This window comes from Martes martes, assembly GCF_963455335.1.
Source record: "Martes martes genome assembly, chromosome: 16".
In the NCBI taxonomy this organism is placed as follows: domain Eukaryota; kingdom Metazoa; phylum Chordata; class Mammalia; order Carnivora; family Mustelidae; genus Martes; species Martes martes.
In genome coordinates, this window is record NC_137904.1 from 17,111,995 (window position 1) to 17,131,406 (window position 19,412).

A 19,412-nucleotide genomic window follows, 5' to 3' on the forward strand; every position below is an offset into this window, starting at 1 on the left:
TAATGAAGTCGGTATACCCATCACCCAGATTACACCATTATCAAGACTTGCCGTACTTGCTGCATCAGTTCATAGCCCCTTTGGTTTCCTCTAAAGCTGCGCTGCTCAAAATTTGGTGCGGTGGCCAGCAGCAGGGCATCATCTAAGACCTTGTTAGACTAGGCTCTCAGTCCCACCTCCTGATCTACTGAATCAGAATCTGTATTTTAATAAGAAACTTGGGTGATCTGTTAGCACTTCAATGTTTCAGAAGCATTATTATAAGGCAAACCCAAAACATTGTGTCGTTTCATCCCACACACTTCAGTACACATTTCTGAGGTATGTGGTTATTTTTCTTACTAGGCCACAATGTTTTTATCATCTAAGAAACTTAACAATAATTTGGGGGTGTCCATATTCAAATCTTCCTGTCTCAGTTTATCGCTTTTTAACAATAAGTTTTTTGGAGTCAAGATCCAAACAAGGTCCAGATTACATTTGGTTGCTATGCCTCTCTTAGTCTAGAGTGGCCAGTTGCCTATATTTTGGTTTGTGTGTCCTTTTCAAGTCTTTGCTTTACTGTAGGGCTTGGTGGCTTGTCTGGTAGAAGAGCGTCATTCAGGATTTGTGTGTTTGCTTCCTTTTGGTGTGGTTTGCCCTTTTATCCCTGGAATTTCCCAAAACCTGAATGTTAGCGCTAATGACTTCATTAAATTCAGGTTTAACTTTTTTGGAAAGCATACTCTATAGTGGGGATTTTGCCATATTTCCTAGATTTATCTCACTCCCCTCTGTGTTTCTTTTGCCAAAGTATTTTAAAGACTTGCTGCTCAAAATGTGGGCACCACTTGGGAGCTTGTTGAAAATGCAGAGTCTGGGACTCCTATAACCTTCCTATGGTGTCATACTCTGAGGCGCATATGTTTGAAGACTCATTCTTGGGGATGTTAAGATTGACTATTGGGTTCAGGGGGTGTCAATCTAATTGTAAAGTTTTCTATCAAACTTCCTTCTAGTAAGTTTTATCTGTTGATGATCGTGGCCTGAATTCATTATTGTACTTTGGTTTGCAAAATTGTGTTTTTATGATTTTATTATTCTGCCCTCATCAACTAGGACTATTTGGTGACCCTGAAATGCAATTTATACAGGAAAGATAAGAAAATTACTTAGTATTTTCTCTTTAATAAACAATTTTTAGAGTAAGGGGATGGTGCCCTCATTACTTACAGTGCTAACCAATGCAGTGTTTTGATTTGTTTTGGAGGTTTTTTCTTCTCTTTTAAATATTATTATTAACTTACAGAATTTTTATATATTCAATATGTTTTAGAAACTTGTAATTATATTTTAATGTAAACTCTTTTGAATTACACAATAAAATTACACAATAAAATTCTGATTAATGACTTTTCAAAATAAATCAAATGCATGTCACCAGTACCCATTTCGAGAAACAGAATATGACCAATGGCCCAGAAGTACCCTTTGTTCCTCCCTCTAGTCATTCATTATGTCATCGCCAAGGATAACCACTCTCCTAACTTCTAATACCATACATTATTTTGCCTGTTTTAAACTTTGTGTAAAGGGAATTATACAGTATGGTCTGTTTTGTTCCTAGTCTTTCATCCCACATTGTGTTTATGAAATTCAACCACCTTAGATGGGTTGGGTGGTTATTTTCACTGCTTTAGAGTATTCCATTGATTAATATTCACAGTTTTTCCTTTCTACTGCTGATGGATATTTGGATTGTTCCAATTTGGAGTTATGAATAGTGAGGCTGAGAACATTCTTGTACATGTCTTCTTGTGAACATATAGACACACTTCTGCTGGTGATATACCTAAAAATAGAATTGCTGGGTCATAATTTGTGCATATGCTCAGCTTGGTGATACTCCCAAATGGTTTTCTGAAACGGTTATACTGATTTATGTTCTTACCAGTAGTATTTGAGAGTCCTAATTGCTCCAAATCATTGCCAACACTTAGTATTATCTTTTTCATTTTCATCATTCTGGTAGTTGTGTAGTGATATTGTATGGTGGTTCTAATCTGCCTTTTTCTGAAGTCTATTGAGTGCCTTCTTATTTGATTACTGGCCATTTGGATAATTTGTTGTGAAATGTCCTATTTCTATTAGCTTACATGCCTTTTTCTTATTGAGCTCTTAGAATTTTGCACATATTCTAAGTCTTCTGTCAGATATTTGTGTTGCAAATATCTTCTCTCACTCTTTATTCTCTTAATGATGTCTTTTGATAAACAGAAGTTCTTAAGTTTAATGAAGTTCAGTGTATCAGTTCTTTCCTTTATGGTTAGTGCTTTTTGTGTCCTGTTTAAAAAATATTTGTCTACCCCAGGTCCTTTGTTTTCTCTTAAAAACGTTATTGTTTCATTTTTCACATTCAGTCCATCTAAATCCATATTTCAACCTATCAGGAATGTGTGTGCGTGCGCGCGCGTGCGTGTGTGTGTGTGTGTGAGAGAGAGAGAGAGAGAGATGGGGTGAGAATAGTCAAGATTAATTTTTTTTTTCAGTATTGATATTCAAGTGACCCAACACCATTTATTTAAAAAATCATTCTTGGGCACCTGGGTGGCTCAGTCAGTTAAGTGTCTGCCTTCAGCTCAGGTCATGGTCCTGGGGTCCTGGGATCAAGTCCCACATTGGGCTCCCTGCTCAGTGGGGAGTCCACTTCTCCCTCTCCCTCTGCCTCCCACTCATGTTCTCTCTCTCTCTCTCTCTCAAATAAATCAATAAAATCTTGAAAAAAATAAAAATAAAAAATTCTTTCCTGGGGTGCCTGGGTGGCTCAGTGGGTTAAAGCATCTGCCTTCAGCTCAGGTCATGATCCCAGGGTCCTGGGATTGAGCCCCACATCGGGCTCTTCGCTCTGTGGGGAGCCTGCTTCCCCTTCTCTCTCTCTGCCTGCCTCTCTGCCTACTTACGATCTCTGTCTGTCAAATAAATAAATAAAATCTTTAGAAAAAAAATTCTTTCCTCACTGTTCTTCACTGTTACCTTTGTCCTAAAGCAGGTGATCATATGTGTTTGGACTCTCTGTTTCATTGGTCCATTTGTCTGCCTGGATGGTCTATCTGTCTGCCCTGTGCTAGTATAATTCTGTCTTAACTGTAACTTTGTAATATCTTGATAGATGATAGTATGTTATCAAGTCTTATAAGTTGTCTTTCTCCTTTAAGACTGCCTGACTATTCTTGCCCTATACAATTTCATATAAATTTTTAAATTGTCTTGTTAACATACCTCACCTTTTCCCAATAATTTGCTGGGATTTTGATTAGGATTCTATTGAAGCTATATATCAGTGTAGTGATAACTGACAACAATATTGAGTCTTCATTCATGAACATGATCTAGCCCTCCATCTATTTAGATCTTTAATCTCTCCTAATCTTTTATAGTTTTCAGCATGGAGGTTTTGCATGTCTAACTAAAGTTAGACTGTTTTTTTTTTTTAAGATTTTATTTATTTATTTATTTATTTATTTATTTATTTGTCAGTGTGGATGGGGAATCACAAGCAGGCAGAGTGACAGGCAGAGGCAGAGAGAGAAGCAGCCTCCCCACTGAGCAAGGAGCCTGAATATGGAACTCCATCCCAGAACCCTGGGATCACGACATGAGCTGAAGGCAGCAGCCCAACCAACTGAGCTCCCAAAGTTAGACTTATTTTTGAGCATTTGATTTTTCTGTCTTTTGCTAATGGCATCTTTAAAAATTGTTCACTGTTTATTTGATCATTGACAGTATATAGAAGTACAGTGGTTCTTTGTATATTGCCTATATATCCAGTAACCTTGCTAAAAGTTCTTGTTAATTCTTGGTGTTTGGCTGTGGATCTGTTGTATTTCTCAATCTGCTTAATCATTTCATCTGCAAATAATGGCAGTTTTATTTTTTCCTTTCTAATCTTTATGCTCTGTATTTTTTTTTCTTATTGCTCTAAGTCCTCTGGCAAAATGTTTAGTAAAGTGGTGAGAGTGGTCATTCTTGTCTCCTTCCTGATTTTAGGGAAAGCTTTCATCAACTCACCAATAAGAATGATGTGTGCTGAAGATTTTTGGTGGATATTCTTTTTTTTTTTATTTTAATAAACATATAATGTATTTGTATCCCCAGGGGTACAGGTCTGTGAATCGCCAGGTTTACACATTTCACAGCACTCATCATAGCACATACCCTCCCCAATGTCCATTTCCCCACCACCCTCTCCCGTCCCCCCTCCCCCCAGCAACCCTGTCTGTTTTTTGAGATTGAGTCTTTTATGGTTTGTCTCGCTCCCAATCCCATCTCTTCATTTTTTCTTTTCCTACCTCCCCCCAACCCCCCCGCATTGCCTCTCCACTTCCTCATATCAAAGAGATCATATGATAGTTGTTTTTCTCCAACTGACTTATTTCGCTAAGCATGATACCCTCTAGTTCCATCCACGTTGTCGCAAATGGCAAGATTTCATGTCTTTTGATGGCTGCATAGTATTCCATTGTGTATATATACCACATCTTCTTTATCCATTCATCTGTTGATGGACATCTAGGCTCTTTCCACAGTTTGGCTATTGTGGACATTGCTACTATAAACATTTGGGTGCACGTGTCCCTTCAGAGCACCACGTTTGTATCTTTAGGATATATACCTAGTAGTGCAATTGCTGGGTCATAGGGTAGCTCTATTTTCAGTTTTTTGAGGAACCTCCACAGTGTTTTCCAGAGTGGTTGCACCAGTTTGCATTCCCACCAGCAGTGTAGGAGGGTTCCCCTCTCTCCACATCCTCGCCAGCATCTGTCATTTCTTGACTTGTTAATTTTAGCCATTCTGACTGGTGTGAGGTGGTATCTCGTTGTGGTTTTGATTTGTATTTCCCTGATGCCGAGTGATGTGGAGCATTTTTTCATGTGTCTGTTGGCCATCTGGATGTCTTCTTTGCAGAAATGTCTGTTCATGTCCTCTGCCCATTTCTTAACTGGATTATTTGTTCTTTGGGTATTGAGTTTGATAAGCTCTTTATAGATTTTGGATACTAGCCCTTTATCTGATATGTCGTTTGCAAATATCTTCTCCCATTCTGTCATTTGTCTTTTGGTTTTGTTAACTGTTTCCTTTGCTGTACAAAAGCTTTTGATCTTGATGAAATCCCAAGAGTTCATTTTTGCCCTTGCTTCTGTTGCCTTTGGCGATGTTCCTAGGAAGAAGTTGCTGCGGTTGAGGTCAAAGAGGTTGCTGCCTGCATTCTCCTCAAGAATTTTGATAGATTCCTTTCTCACATTGAGGTCCTCACATTTTGAGTCTATTTTCGTGTGTGGTGTAAGGAAATAGTCCAATTTCATTTTTCTGCATGTGGCTGTCCAATTTTCCCAGCACCATTTGTTGAAGAGGCTGTCTTTTTTCCATTGGATATTCTTTCCTGCTTTGTCGAAGATTAGTTGACCATAGAGTTGAGGGTCTATTTCTGGGCTCTCTATTCTGTTCCATTGATCTATATGTCTGTTTTTGTGCCAGTACCATACTGTCTTGATGATGACAGCTTTGTAATAGAGCTTGAGTCTGGAATTGTGATGCCACCGACTTTGGCTTTCTTTTTCAATATTCCTTTGGCTATTCGAGGTCTTTTCTGGTTCCATATAAATTTTAGGATTATTTGTTCTATTTCTTTTAAAAAAATGGATGGGATTTTGATAGGGATCACATTAAATGTGTAGATTGCTTTAGGTAGGATAGACATTTTCACAATATTTGTTCTTCCAATCCATGAGCATGGAATATTTTTCCATTTCTTTGTGTCTTCCTCAATTTCTTTCATGAGTACTTTATAGTTTTCTGAGTATAGATTCTTTGCCTCTTTGGTTAGATTTATTCCTAGGTATCTTATGGTTTTGGGTGTGATTGTAAATGGCACTGACTCCTCAATTTCTCTTCCTTCTGTCTTGTTGTTAGTGTAAAGAAATGCGACTGATTTTTGTGCATTGACTTTATATCCTGACACTTTACTGAATTCCTGTATAAGTTCTAGCAGTTTTGGAGTGGAGCCTTTTGGGTTTTCCACATATAGTATCATATCATCTGCAAAGAGTGATAGTTTGACTTCTTCTTTGCCAATTTGGATGCCTTTAATTTCTTTTTGTTGTCTGATGGCTGAGGCTAGGACTTCTAGTACTATGTTGAACAGCAGTGGTGATAACGGACATCCCTGCCGTGTTCCTGACCCTAGCGGAAAAGCTTTCAGTTTTTCTCCATTGAGAATGATATTTGCGGTGGGTTTTTCATAGATGGCTTTGATAATATTGAGGTATGTGCCTTCTATCCCTACACTTTGAAGAGTTTTAATCAGGAAGGGGTGCTGCACTTTGTCAAATGCTTTTTCAGCACCTATTGAGAGTATCATATGGTTCTTACTCTTTCTTTTATTAATGTATTGTATCACATTGATGGATTTGTGGATGTTGAACCAACCTTGCAGCCCTGGAATAAATCCCACTTGGTCGTGGTGAATAATCCTTTTCATGTACTGTTGGATCCTATTGGCCAGTATTTTGGTGAGAATTTTCACATCTGTGTTCATCAAGGATATGGGTCTGTAATTCTCTTTTTTGGTGGGATCCTTGTCTGGTTTTGGGATCAAGGTGATGCTGGCCTCATAGAATGAGTTTGGAAGTTTTCCTTCCATTTCTATTTTTTGGAACAGTTTCAGGAGAATAGGAATTAATTCTTCTTTAAATGTTTGGTAGAATTCCCCTGGGAAGCTGTCTGGTCCTGGACTTTTGTTTGTTTGGAGATTTTTGATGACTGTTTCAATCTCCTTACTGGTTATGGGTCTGTTCAGGTTATCTGTTTCTTCCTGGTTCAGTTGTGGTAGTTTACATGTCTCTAGAAATGTATCCATTTCTTCCAGATTGTCAAATTTGTTGGCGTAGAGTTGCTCGTAGTATGTTCTTATAATTGCTTGTATTTCTTTGGTGTTGGTTGTGATCTCTCCTCTTTCATTCATGATTTTATTTATTTGGGTCCTTTCTCTTTTCTTTTTGATAAGTCTGGCCAGGGGTTTGTCAATCTTATTAATTCTTTCAAAGAACCAGCTCCTAGTTTTGTTGATTTGTTCTATTGTTTTTTTAGTTTCTATTTCATTGATTTCTGCTCTGATCTTTATGATTTCTCTTCTCCTGTTGGGTTTAGGCTTTCTTTGTTGTTCTCTCTCCAGCTCCTTTAGGTGTAGGGTTAGGTTGTGTATTTGAGACCTTTCTTGTTTCTTGAGAAAGGCTTGCACCGCTATATATTTTCCTCTCAGGACTGCCTTTGTTGTGTCCCACAGATTTTGAACTGTTGTGTTTTCATTATCATTTGTTTCCATGATTTTTTTCAATTCTTCTTTAATTTCCTGGTTGACCCATTCATTTTTTAGAAGGATGCTGTTTAGTCTCCATGTATTTGTGTTCTTTCCAAATTTCCTCTTGTGATTGAGTTCTAGCTTCAGAGCATTGTGGTCTGAAAATATGCAGGGAATGATCTCAATCTTTTGGTACCGATTGAGACCTGATTTATGACCCAGGATGTGGTCTATTCTGGAGAATGTTCCATGTGCACTAGAGAAGAATGTATATTCTCTTGCTTTGGGATGGAATGTTCTGAATATATCTGTGATGTCCATCTGGTCCAGTGTGTCATTTAAGGCCTTTATTTCCTTGTTGATCTTTTGCTTAGATGATCTGTCCATTTCAGTGAGGGGAGTGTTAAAGTCCCCTGCTATTATTGTATTACTGTCGATGTATTTCTTTGATTTTGTTATTAATTGGTTTATATAGTTGGCTGCTCCCATGTTAGGGGCATAGATATTTAAGATTGTTAGGTCTTCTTGTTGGACAGACCCTTTGAGTATGATATAGTGTCCTTCCTCATCTCTTATTATAGTCTTTGGCTTAAAATCTAATTGATCTGATATAAGGATTGCCACTCCAGCTTTCCTCTGATGTCCATTAGCATGGTACATTGTTTTCCACCCCCTCACTTTAAATCTGGAGGTGTCTTCGGGTCTAAAATGAGTTTCTTGTAGGCAGCATATTGATGGATTTTGTTTTTTTATCCATTCTGATACCCTGTGTCTTTTGATTGGGGCATTGAGCCCATTAACATTCAGGGTAACTATTGAGAGAGATGAATTTAGTGCCATTGTATTGCCTGTAAGGTGACTGTTACAGTATATTGTCTCTGTTTCTTTCTGATCTACTCCTTTTAGGGTCTCTCTTTGCTTAGAGGACCCCTTTCAATATTTCCTGTAGAGCTGGTTTGGTGTTTGGAAATTCTTTCAGCTTTTGTTTGTCCTGGAAGCTCTTTATCTCTCCTTCTATTTTCAATGATAGCCTATCCGGATATAGTATTCTTGGCTGCATGTTTTTCTCGTTTAGTGCTCTGAATATATCATGCCAGTTCTTTCTGGCCTGCCAGGTCTCTGTGGATAGGTCCGCTGCCAATCTAATGTTTTTACCCTTGTATGTTACAGACTTCTTTTCCCGGGCTGCTTTCAGGATTTTCTCTTTGTTGCTAAGACTTGTAAATTTTACTATCAGGTGACGAGGTGTGGACCTATTTTTTTTTTGTTTTGTTTTAATTTTCAGCATAACAGTATTCATTGTTTTTTCACCACACCCAGTGCTCCATGCAATCTATGTCCTCCCTAATACCCACCACCTGGTTACCCCAACCTCCCACCCCCCGCCCCTTCAAAACCCCCAGGTTATTTTTCAGAGTCTGTAGTCTCTCATGGTTCACCTCCCCCTCCAATTTCCCTCAACTCACTTCTCCTCTCCATCTCCCCTTGTCCTCTATATTATTTGTTATGCTAGGTGTGGACCTATTTTTATTGATTTTGAGGGGCATTCTTAGCATCTCCTGGATTTTGATGTTTGTTCCCTTTGCCATATTAGGGAAATTCTCTCCAATAATTGTCTCCAATATACCTTCTGCTCCCCTCTCTCTTTCTTCTTCTTCTGGAATCCCAATTATTCTAATGTTGTGTCGTCTTATGGTGTCGCTTATCTCTCGAATTCTCTCCTCGTGGTCCAGTATTTGTTTGTCTCTCTTCTGCTCAGCTTCTTTATTCTCTGTCATTTGGTCTTCTATGTCACTAATTCTTTCTTCTGCCTCATTTATCCTAGCAGTGAGAGCTTCCATTTTTGATTGCACCTCATTAATAGCTTTTTTGATTTCAACTTGGTTAGATTTTAGTTCTTTTATTTCTCCAGAAAGGGCTTTTAGCTCTCCGGAGAGGGTTTCTCTAATATCTTCTATGCCTTTTTCGAGCCCAGCTAGAACCTTGAGAATTGTCATTCTGAACTCTAGATCTGTCATGTTACCAATGTCCGTATTGATTAGGTCTCCAGCCTTCGGTACGGCCTCTTGTTCTTTTTTTTGAGGTGAGTTTTTCTGCCTTGTCATGTTGTCCAGATAAGATTTGCTTTCTCCTGCTGTGGAATTCCGCTGTTCTTGGTGAGTGAAGTTGGTTTTGGATGGGTTTCTTGTTGATCTTCGGGGGGAGGGGCCTGTTGTAGTGATTCTCAAGTGTCTTTGCCGCAGGCAGAATTGCACCGCCCTTGCCAGGGGTCGGGCTAAGTAATCCACTCGGGTTTGCTTTTGGGAGCTTTTGTTCCCTGAGTGCTTTCTGTAGAGTTCAGAGGACGGGAATGAAGATGGCGGCCTCCCAATCTCTCAGCCCAGAGGAGCCGAGAGCTTGGGGTTCCGCTCCTCAGTGCGCCCTCAGAGAAAAGCGCCCAACCACCCCACCTCCCTGGCCTGCAGTCACACCTTGAGGAAAGCAGTCAGTTGCTGGAACCTGGAGAAAAGCGCCCAATCGCTTCCGTCTCCGTGGCCTCTGGCCACGCTCCGAGCCCACCCAGCGTGCGACCGGCACAAGGTAATCCCGGGCTGAGAGCTCACTCCTCGGCTTTGTCGCTGTAGCCGGCTTCCCCGCTCTAACAACTGCGAGCTCTGTGGCACTCAGACACCCCCGGTCCTTCTGTGACCCCGTGGGACCTGGGGTTATGCTTACACCGCCTGGATTTCTCCCCAGTTTAGCCTCTGGAGCGATATCTCCCAGTGGAGAAGACTTTCAAAAGTCCCGATTTTGTGCTCCGTCGCTCCGCCGCTTGCCGGGAGCCGGCCCCTCCCCCCGGGGTCTATCTTCCCGTCGCTTTGGATTCACTTCTCCGCAGTTCCTACCTTTCAGAAAGTGATCGATTTTCTGTTTCTAGAATTGTTGCTCTTCTTCTCTTTGATTTCCCGTTGGATTTGTAGGTGTTCACAATGGTTAGATAAGCTATCTAGCTGATCTCCTGCTACCCGATGTCGTCTCAGCCTGCTACTTCTCTGCCATCTTGACTCCTCCCCTTTGGTGGATATTCTTGATCAGGTTAAGGAAATTCCTTCTATTCTGGTTTACTGTGATTTTTTTTTTTTAAATCATAGACCAGGATGATTTTTTATCAAATGCCTTTTGCCTCTGTCTATCATAATGATCTTATGATTTTTTCTTTTTTTCCTGTTAATGTGATAAATAAATCAATTATTATCAAATGTCAAACTGCCCTTCCATTTCTGAAAGAGACTCAACTTGGTTGTAATGTATTATGCTTTGATGTCACCAGATTTGATTTGCTAATATTTTGCTTAGGATTTTGACATCCATGTCCAAGAAAGAGATCTTTCATCCTTCATTGTATTGTTCCTGTCGGTCTTTCTCTGATTTTTGCTTGTTTGTTTTTTAAATCTTTGCTCTTGTTGGGTTTTAATATCAATGTTATTCTGGCCCCATAAAATGATTGGTAAGTGTTCTTTCAATTCTGTTCTCTGGAACAGTTTGTGTAAGATTGGTATTTCTTCTTTAAATGTTTGGAAGAGTTTTCAGTGAAGCCATCTGTGCTTGGAATTCTTCCTTAGGTTTTTAATAACCAATTTAATTTCTCTGATAAAGATTATTCAGCTTGCACTTTTTTCATCAGTTTTGGTAAATCTTTATTTCAAGGAATTTACCTATTTCAACAAAATTGTGAAGCGTAGTGGCATAAACTGTATATACTATCCTCTTATTATTTCTTTATTTTATTTTATTTTATTTTATGTTTTCACTCTTACTATTTCTTAAATGTCTTAGGACCTATTCTGATGTCCTCTTTTTCATTCATATTGGTAATTTGTGTGGTCTTTTTTTCCTTGATCAGTGTTGCTAGGGGTTTATCAGTTTTATTAACCTTTTTTAAAAACACACTTTAGCTTTGCTGATTTTCTCTGCTGTAAGTTAGTTTTCTGTTTCTTTGATATATGCTCATATCTCTATTCCTTCCTGGACTTTCTTTGGGTTTGATTTGCTGTTCTTTTACCTTCTTGAGAAGAAAGCTTGATAATTGATTTTTACCCTTCTTTTTAACACATGCACTGAAGACTGTACATTTCCTCTAAGCCTTAACTTTTTCCCACAAGTTTCGATTTGTTGTAGCTTAATTCTCATTTAGTTCAAAATATTTAAAAATTTCCATTGTGATTTCATTTTTGGCTCTAGGTTATTTAGAAGTGCATTGCTTAATTTCTGAGAAGTTCAAGTTTTTGTTTTTTGTTTTTTGTTTTTTGTTTTTTTTTAGTTTCCTTTTTGTTATTGGCTTCTAATTTAATTCCACTATAGTCAGAGAACACAGTCTGAATTATTTCAATCCATTGAAATTTATTGAGGCTTACTTTTTGATGCAGCATATGTTCAGTTTTGGCAAATGTTTCATGTGCATTTGAAAAATGCTTATTTTATCATTACTGGGTACAGTGTTGTATTAATCAGGTAAGTTTTGTTAATTGTGTTATTCAGATCTTCTATATCCTCCTTACTGATCTTTTCATAGCTTATATGAAAGATTGTTAAAGCATTAAAGCCTCTCATTTTGGTTGTGGATTTTGTATTTTTCCTTTTAATTCAATTAATATTTTTATGTATTTTGAAGTGTTGTTATTGGATACACACAAATTTTAAATTTATATCTTCTTGGTAAATGAAGAACAATGGTATCTGTATGTATGTATTTCTTTCTCTTCCTTATATAAAAGTCTGTAAACTTTTCCTTTGCCTAATGAATTTAATTTCTTTTTAAAATCTCTACTGCTAAGGGAAAAGCCATTAATTGGGGGTAAAAATTCCATCAATTTCAATGGAAAAACTGGTTCATAACATCCAGCCCAATACCAAAACAGTTTTTTCTGATTGAAAAAATTTATTAATTGGTCAATAAAACAAGTTTATACTAAAAAAATAATTTGAATTTAAAAATACAATTTACATATACAACTTACTGCAATAAAAGTTTATTGTTCTTATTAAAAGAGGAAATGAAGACTTAATGATGAGTAGTGGAGGATAGTTATGAAGGAGTCATTATTGTGAAAGCTATAATTTTCTTTCTGCACCATTTCTTCACTGTCTTTTGGGTACTCGTGGTTGTCTCGTATTCAAACTACCTTTAAAAATAAAGTTGTAGCACAGAAAAATACATTGAGGGTAAAATAAATACTAAACCTGAAAGTACTACAAAATACATGGAATAGCTTATACATTTAACAGACTTCAGAATCACAGAAGCTACTACCTCTCCAGCCCTTTCAATCAGCACATATATGCAAAAACAAAGCATTTGGGTTTATCCAAACAAGGCAAGCCTTTCACATTTGTTTCCTATGATATTGTTGGGCTAGAAACTGTTTTATTAAATTTAGTATGTTTTCCCTAAAAGTATGATATCAAAACATTATTCCTTATAGCATGTTTATGTGGTGTATTTTGGGAGGAAAAAGGCATTGTACCACCATTAAAAAAAAAAAAAAAAAAAAAGTGTTTTCCAAAAAGCAGCATCGGTTTTCAAGAGCTACTGCAAAAAGTTGTTCATTGAACAGTAGTTGAACAGATGGGTTCTGTTTACTGAACTTCGCCTTGCTCTTTTTCTATGTAAATATACATTAGAGTTTTTACAGTGGAGTGGCATGGTCAGACCATGCTTCTAAGAATTCCTTCTGGTAATTGGTATAGAGAGGATGTATTCAGAGGGACAAGACTTGGAAGAGAAAGGTTGGGAGACTAATGAACGTATCCAAGCAGGAGACAATGAGGTCAGTAGGGCAGAACCAAGTCCCAGCAGAGGCCCAGATGCATATGGGAGTTCTGAGAATGATAAAAGTGGTACTGCAAGTCTATGGGGACAAGATGAGTTATTCAAGAAATAATGTTGAGACAATTTCATTTGTGGGGAGAAAAAGTCAAACCTGGATCGCTATTTTACCCCATACACAAAAATAAAGTATAGATGGATCAAAGATTTACATGTAAAAAGTGAAACAAACAAAAAAACCCAAATATAGAGGAAAATGTGAGTGAACTCAAAAAAATAATCACTGAATGGGGAAGCATAACATAAAACTCGAGTCACAAATGAAAAATGACAAACTATACTGGGGCGCCTGGGTGGCTCAGTGGGTTAAGCCTCTGCCTTCGGCTTGGGTCATGATCCCAGGGTTCTGGGATCGAGCCCTACATCGGGCTCTCTGCTCAGTGGGGAGCCTGCTTCCTCCTCTCTCTCTGCCTGCCTCTCTGCCTACTTAAGATCTGTCTGTCAAATAAATAAATAAAATCTTTAAAAAAAAATGACAAATTATAGATGTGGGGAAAGATATCATGCAAGTTAAATAGCTAAGTGAGAAACAATGTCTTTATCATATTGATAATTTCTTTTGATTCAGAAAGCTCTTACAAATTAATAAGAAAGCAATAAATACTTCATACAAATGGATAATGTATATGAATAGGTGGTAAACAACTTAAAAATTAAAAGGTTTTACCTCATTCATAATTTAAAAATATATTTTGGAACAAAATAATAAGATACTCTTTCAAAACAAGGATGAAAAGGTCTGCACACAGCCCAAGCTGCACTGTGGGGAAACAGGACTTCTCCTATTCTGTTGTTGTTGTATGAACTGGCACAGCCTCTGTGCAGGGCAATCTGTCAATATCAATATTTCCTCAAAACTTTTTAGTTAAAAATTTCAAATATACAGAAAAGTTGAAATAAATGCGCAGTGGAAAAGTATATACCACACTTCGATTTGACAGTTGTCAACATTTTGTTATATTTGCATTACCGCATATATATCATACATATAAACATGTAGCTATATATCCATCTTCATATATTCATCTATCCATCCATCAAGCCATCTTGTATTTTGATCCATTTCAAAGTAAACTGCAGATGTTGGCATACATTATCCCTAAATATTTCAGCATACATATTGACTAGAGTTTAATGTGTGTTTATGGTTCTTTTTTGAGGGAAAATTTACCTTCAGTGAAATACACAAATTTTAAGTTGACCATTCAGTGTGTTTTTGACAAATGCACACATCTTCGTCATCCAAATTCCTCTCAAGATCTAGGATACGTCCATCAGCCTACAAAGTTTCTTCCTGTTCCTTCCCAGTTAAGCCTCATTCCCATACCTCCAGGAAATATTTTTTACTCTAGATCAGTTTTGCTGGTTCTAGAACATCATGTAAATGGAATTATATAGTAGATACTCTCGTGTAAAGCTTCTTTTACTCAGCATAATGATTTTTGTGATTTACCCATCTTGCTATGTGTGTCAATTGCTCATTCCTTTGTATTCCTGAGTAGTCCATTGTATGAATACACCACAGTTAGTTTATCCTTCCCCAGCTGATGGACATTTGGGTGGTTTCCAGTTGGAAATTATTATAAATAAAGCTTCTGTAAACTTTCTTGTACATGTTTGAAGACATGTTTTCTCTTGGGTCATTTGAATGGAGGGTCATAGATAGAATGTATGTATATGCTGTCCCTGGGGCTCACAGTCTATTTTAACTTTAGTACAAGACTCTGTCATGAGTATGTGCTATCTGACAGGTACAGAAATTGCATAGTGGGAGGTGTGAGAAGGTGGGAAGTACTTGTAGGGGAGAACAAGTGAAGGCTTCCTAGATGAGGCCTTGGTGCTGACACAGTTTAGGAGGATTGGGGAGTGCAGAGTCTGGGTCAGACATGCCTACATTCCTGTCCTATTTCCACAGGAAAAAGATCCTGGGATTCTCATTTTTCTCATCTATAAAATGGGGATGATGACACCACAAGATGTGGCTGAATGATAGGAATCTAAGGCCCAGCCATGGCCTCAACAGGCACCTCTTTTGTTAAACATTCCTCTTTTCTTCACAGGCCTTGCTCCTCTGGTGGCCTTCAATGTGGATGAGGCCCAGATCTGGGTGACTCCTGAGGGAGACACACCCTATGTGCTCAGCTCCCTTCTGCACCAAGACCCCAGCACCAACAAGACCTGGTGAGTGGCACCCAGCAGATGGGACGCATAACTGAGGATGCCTCTGGGGAGTCTGAACAAGCCCCAGAGAAGACCTTCACACCCAACCCCCACAGTCTGGGGACAACCTTCCTTCATTTTCATTAAGGGTGTGCTGGAGAGAGGCTGTGAGCACTGGGCCAATCCTGGCCATCTTTACTGCTGGGGAGCAGGAGCAGGATACACCTCGAAACTATTTTAAAATAAAGTTTATTAAGGCTGTTTTGTCTCTTATAGAAGTAACTCATGCTCAGTATAGAAATCTAGGGCAATGACAAAAATATCAAAGAAAAAATGGAAACTATGAGGCAGCAGGGAATGTGGTTAAGATAAAAGTTGTGGGTCTGGTAGCCATGGGTCAGTGACAGCTTTACTCTGTACTTGTAGCAAAGCGCTCAACCCACAGCCTCTTTCTTATCTCCACAGAAGGGGTAGAGATTTCCCTACATCCCAGGGTTGTTGCATAAGACTATTTAAGTTAATGCACGTAAAGGATTTATTACAGTTTCTGGCCAAATTCAAGCTCACTAAACATTGCATTTTCTGTTTTTAAAATCTCATCTGGGGGCATCTGGGTGGCTCAGTCGGTTAAGTGTCTACCTTTGGCTCAGGTCATGATCTCCAGGTCTTGGGATTGGGCTCCTACATTGGGCTCCCTGCTCAGTGGGGAGTCTGCTTCTATCTCTCTCTCCCTCTGCCCCTCCCCACTGCTTACTGTCTCTCTCTCTCAAACAAATAAATAAAATCTTTAAAAAAAAAAAATCTCATCTGCACCCATTAGATAAGCCACAGATTTTAAATGTGGCAAAATTCTGCTGCTGAGGATGTGGGAACTTGTGGGGCTGTAAATTGGTATAAGCAACTCAGAGAATGGTTTTACCATATCTGGTAATGTCGCAGATTCCTTTGACCTGCCATTCCACTCCCAGATCTGGCCAACCTTAGAGATACTCCCAGGCACAAGTAAAAGTATTCACTGTAACATTTCTTGGAATAGTGAAAGACTGGAAATGGTCCTCACTAGGAAAATGGAAGAAAAAAGCTTTGAATCACATATGATGCAATATTAGAAGCAGGTCAAATTAATAAAATGAGCACAGCGGTTGTTAACTTGAATCACCCTTGAAACATAAGGTAACATTGGCAGTTGTAGAATTGTATATACCATGGTCATTTACTCAACAAATATTTAGAATGGAGCACAAATTTTTTTTTACTCTTTTTTTTTTTTTTACCATTTTTTGGTTTGTATTTTGTTTTTTTAATTAACATATAATGTATTATTTGCCCCAGGGGTACAGGTCTTTTAATCATCAGTCTTACACAATTCACAGCACTCACCATAGCACATACTCTTCCCAATGTCCATAACCCAGACACCCCATCCCTCCTACCCCCCAACTCCCCCAGCAACCCTCAGTTTGTTTCCTGAGATTAAGAGTCTCTTAAGGTTTGTCTCCCTCCTGATCCCATCTTGTTTCATTTTTTTCCCTCCCTACCCCCACAACCCCCTGCCCTGCCTCTCAAATTCCTCATATCAGAGAGATCATATGATAATTGTCTTTCTCTGATTGACTTATTTCGCTTAGCATAATACCCTCTAGTTCCACCCACGTCATTGCAAATGGCAAGATTTAATTTCTTTTGATGGCTACATAGTATTCCATTGTGTGTGTGTGTGTGTGTGTGTGTGTGTGTGTGTGTGTGTGTGTACACCGCATCTTCTTTATCCATTCATCTGTTTTTTTTAAAGATTTTATTTATTTATTTGACAGAGAGAGAGAGATCACAAGTAGGCAGAGAGGCAGGCAGAAGCAGGCTCCCTGCTGAGAAGAGAGCCCGATGTAGGGCTCAGTCTCAGGACCCTGAGAACATGACCTGAGCCAAATGCAGAGGCTCAACCCACTGAGACACCCAGGTGCCCTTCCATTCATCTGTTGATGGACATCTAGGTTCTTTCCATAGTTTGGCTATTGTGGAGATTGCTGCTATAAATATTTGGGTGCACATGCCCCTTTGGATCACTACATTTGTATCTTTAGGGTAAATACCCATTAGTGCGATTGCTGGGTCATAGAGCAGCTCTATTTTCAACGTTTTGAGGAACCTCCGTGCTGTTTTCCAGAGTGGACGCACCAGCTTGCATTCCCACCAACAGTGTGGGAGGGTTCCCCTTTTGGAGCATAAATTCTTATGCTCTGGGGAGATAGACAATGAGCAAGCAAGCAAAATATGTATTATATCAGATGGTGATAGTGGGGATATGCTAATGTAGAAACATGTCTTTAGTTTTGTCCCTTATTGTCACCAAAATGACTTTGAGCTGCTTTGCTTTGAAACCAGGATCCAGTCAAAGTTCCTGTGTTGCATATTGTTGTGTCTCTTTATTCTCTTTTAACCTAGAGCAATTTTTCCTTTCCTTTCTGTTCACAATGGTCATATGGCTTTCTCTGTGCTTGCTCTAGGACCCAGCCCAGCTCATGCCCTGCCCCAGGCCAGTTCCCTCCCCATCCCTGCTGCTTTGCTTCTAGTCAGTGGCCAGGGGTTTCCTTCTTACACAGCACACATGAGCCATGAGCCCAACATCCAGACAGGCTTTGGGGGCAGAGCCAGATGAGGAGCTCGAGGTTTCTGGCTGGGTGGAGTTTCCCATCTTCCCAAGTTGAGCATAGCAGAAGCTCTGTTTGGTGGAAGATGGGTGGGCAGTAGCAGCTCCTGAGGCAGGCTTACAGCCCTGGGACTTGGGCCATGACCCCGCCAGCCAAGCATGCTTGGACCCCTTGCCAGACTGTGATTTCCTCACTGTACAGTGAAGAGGCTGGTGACCATGTAAGCAGGGAGGGCAGGGTCAGTTGATTCATTCATCCACACATTCGGCAAGTATTTATGGAGCATCAACTCAATCACAGGCAAAGTGTGGGGATAAGACAGCAAAAGAGGCACAGTCCCTGCCCTCATGGAGCCCTCTGGTTCATGAAGGAGATAGACAAGACAGGCAATGACAAGAGGAGCGATGGCTGCTCTGGTGGGGGTGTCTAGGGTACTCTGGAGACATAGAAGCAGGTGTATCCTTTAGCTACAAGGTGTGCACCAACTCTGAACTGAGGAGATGAGTACGAATTAGTGTGAGAAGGCAGTGGAGGAGGAAGCCCTGCCAAGAGCAAAGTGGCCAGGAGCCTGGAAGTTAGCATGAGCAAAGTCAAGAAACAGAAAATGTCAGGGGGTTGAAACTGAGTATAGTGAGCACTAGGTTGGGAGAGGTGGGTGGTGCCTGTTACCAAGGCCCTGGGGGTTTGAGGAGCCAGAAATGTTTGAAACAGGAAGGGGTGGTGAGAAGGTTGTTAATCAGTTTTTGGCTGCAGGAGGATGAATTAAAGGTTGGTGTTTGTTGTGATTTTTTTTTTTTATTTGGTGGTGTTGTTTTGGTAAAATTTTTATGGACATTTGCCACGCAGAAAAATGCACCCATCATACGTGTGTAGCTCAGGGAATTTCACAAAATGAACCACCTATGTAAGCAGCATCCAAACAAAGGAACAAAACATTACCAGCCTCAGGATGCCTGGGTGGCTCAGCCGGTTAAGCGTCTGCCTTTGGCTCAGGTCATGATCTCAGGGTCCTGGGATCGAGTCCTGTATCGGGCTCCTTTTCAGTGGGGAGCCTTTTTCTCCCTCTGCCTATTGCTCCTCCTGCTTGTGTGCTTGCTCTCTCTCTCTCTCTCTCTCTCTGACAAATAAATAAATAAAATCTTTTTAAAAAAAAAAAAAAGTACATTGCCAGCCTCACCTAAGCCCCCTCTAGCCTGGTGCTCCCTTTTAGGCACATCCCTTGCTGAGAGTTAATGCTCTGACCTCCATCTCCCTGGATTAGTTCTGCCTGTTCTTGAACTTATAAATGATGCATGCTGTTATGTGGTCTGTTGTCAGGCCTCTCTCCCTCAGTATGGTCTGAATTTTGAAAGTGGTATTGGCTGAGACAATGATACTTATTCTCATTGCTCTAAGTCTTCCA

General features: G+C 39.5%; 2 protein-coding genes across 2 annotated transcripts in view; both read left to right on the forward strand.

Moving 5' to 3' along the window:
- The window catches only part of NCBP3 (nuclear cap binding subunit 3), a 60,637-nt gene extending 45,261 nt beyond the window's left edge, over positions 1-15,376 (forward strand). The window contains exon 15 of the transcript XR_013968120.1: positions 15,263-15,376. The gene's annotated coding sequence lies outside the window, so the exon portion shown is untranslated. The remainder of the gene's footprint in view (positions 1-15,262) is intronic.
- Positions 1-19,412, forward strand: part of ITGAE (integrin subunit alpha E) — a gene marked incomplete at its 5' end in the record, with an annotated part of 67,860 nt that overhangs the window by 7,436 nt on the left and 41,012 nt on the right. The window contains one exon of the mRNA XM_080826610.1: positions 15,263-15,383. Coding sequence (XP_080682736.1) covers positions 15,263-15,383 — 121 coding nt within the window. The remainder of the gene's footprint in view (positions 1-15,262; positions 15,384-19,412) is intronic.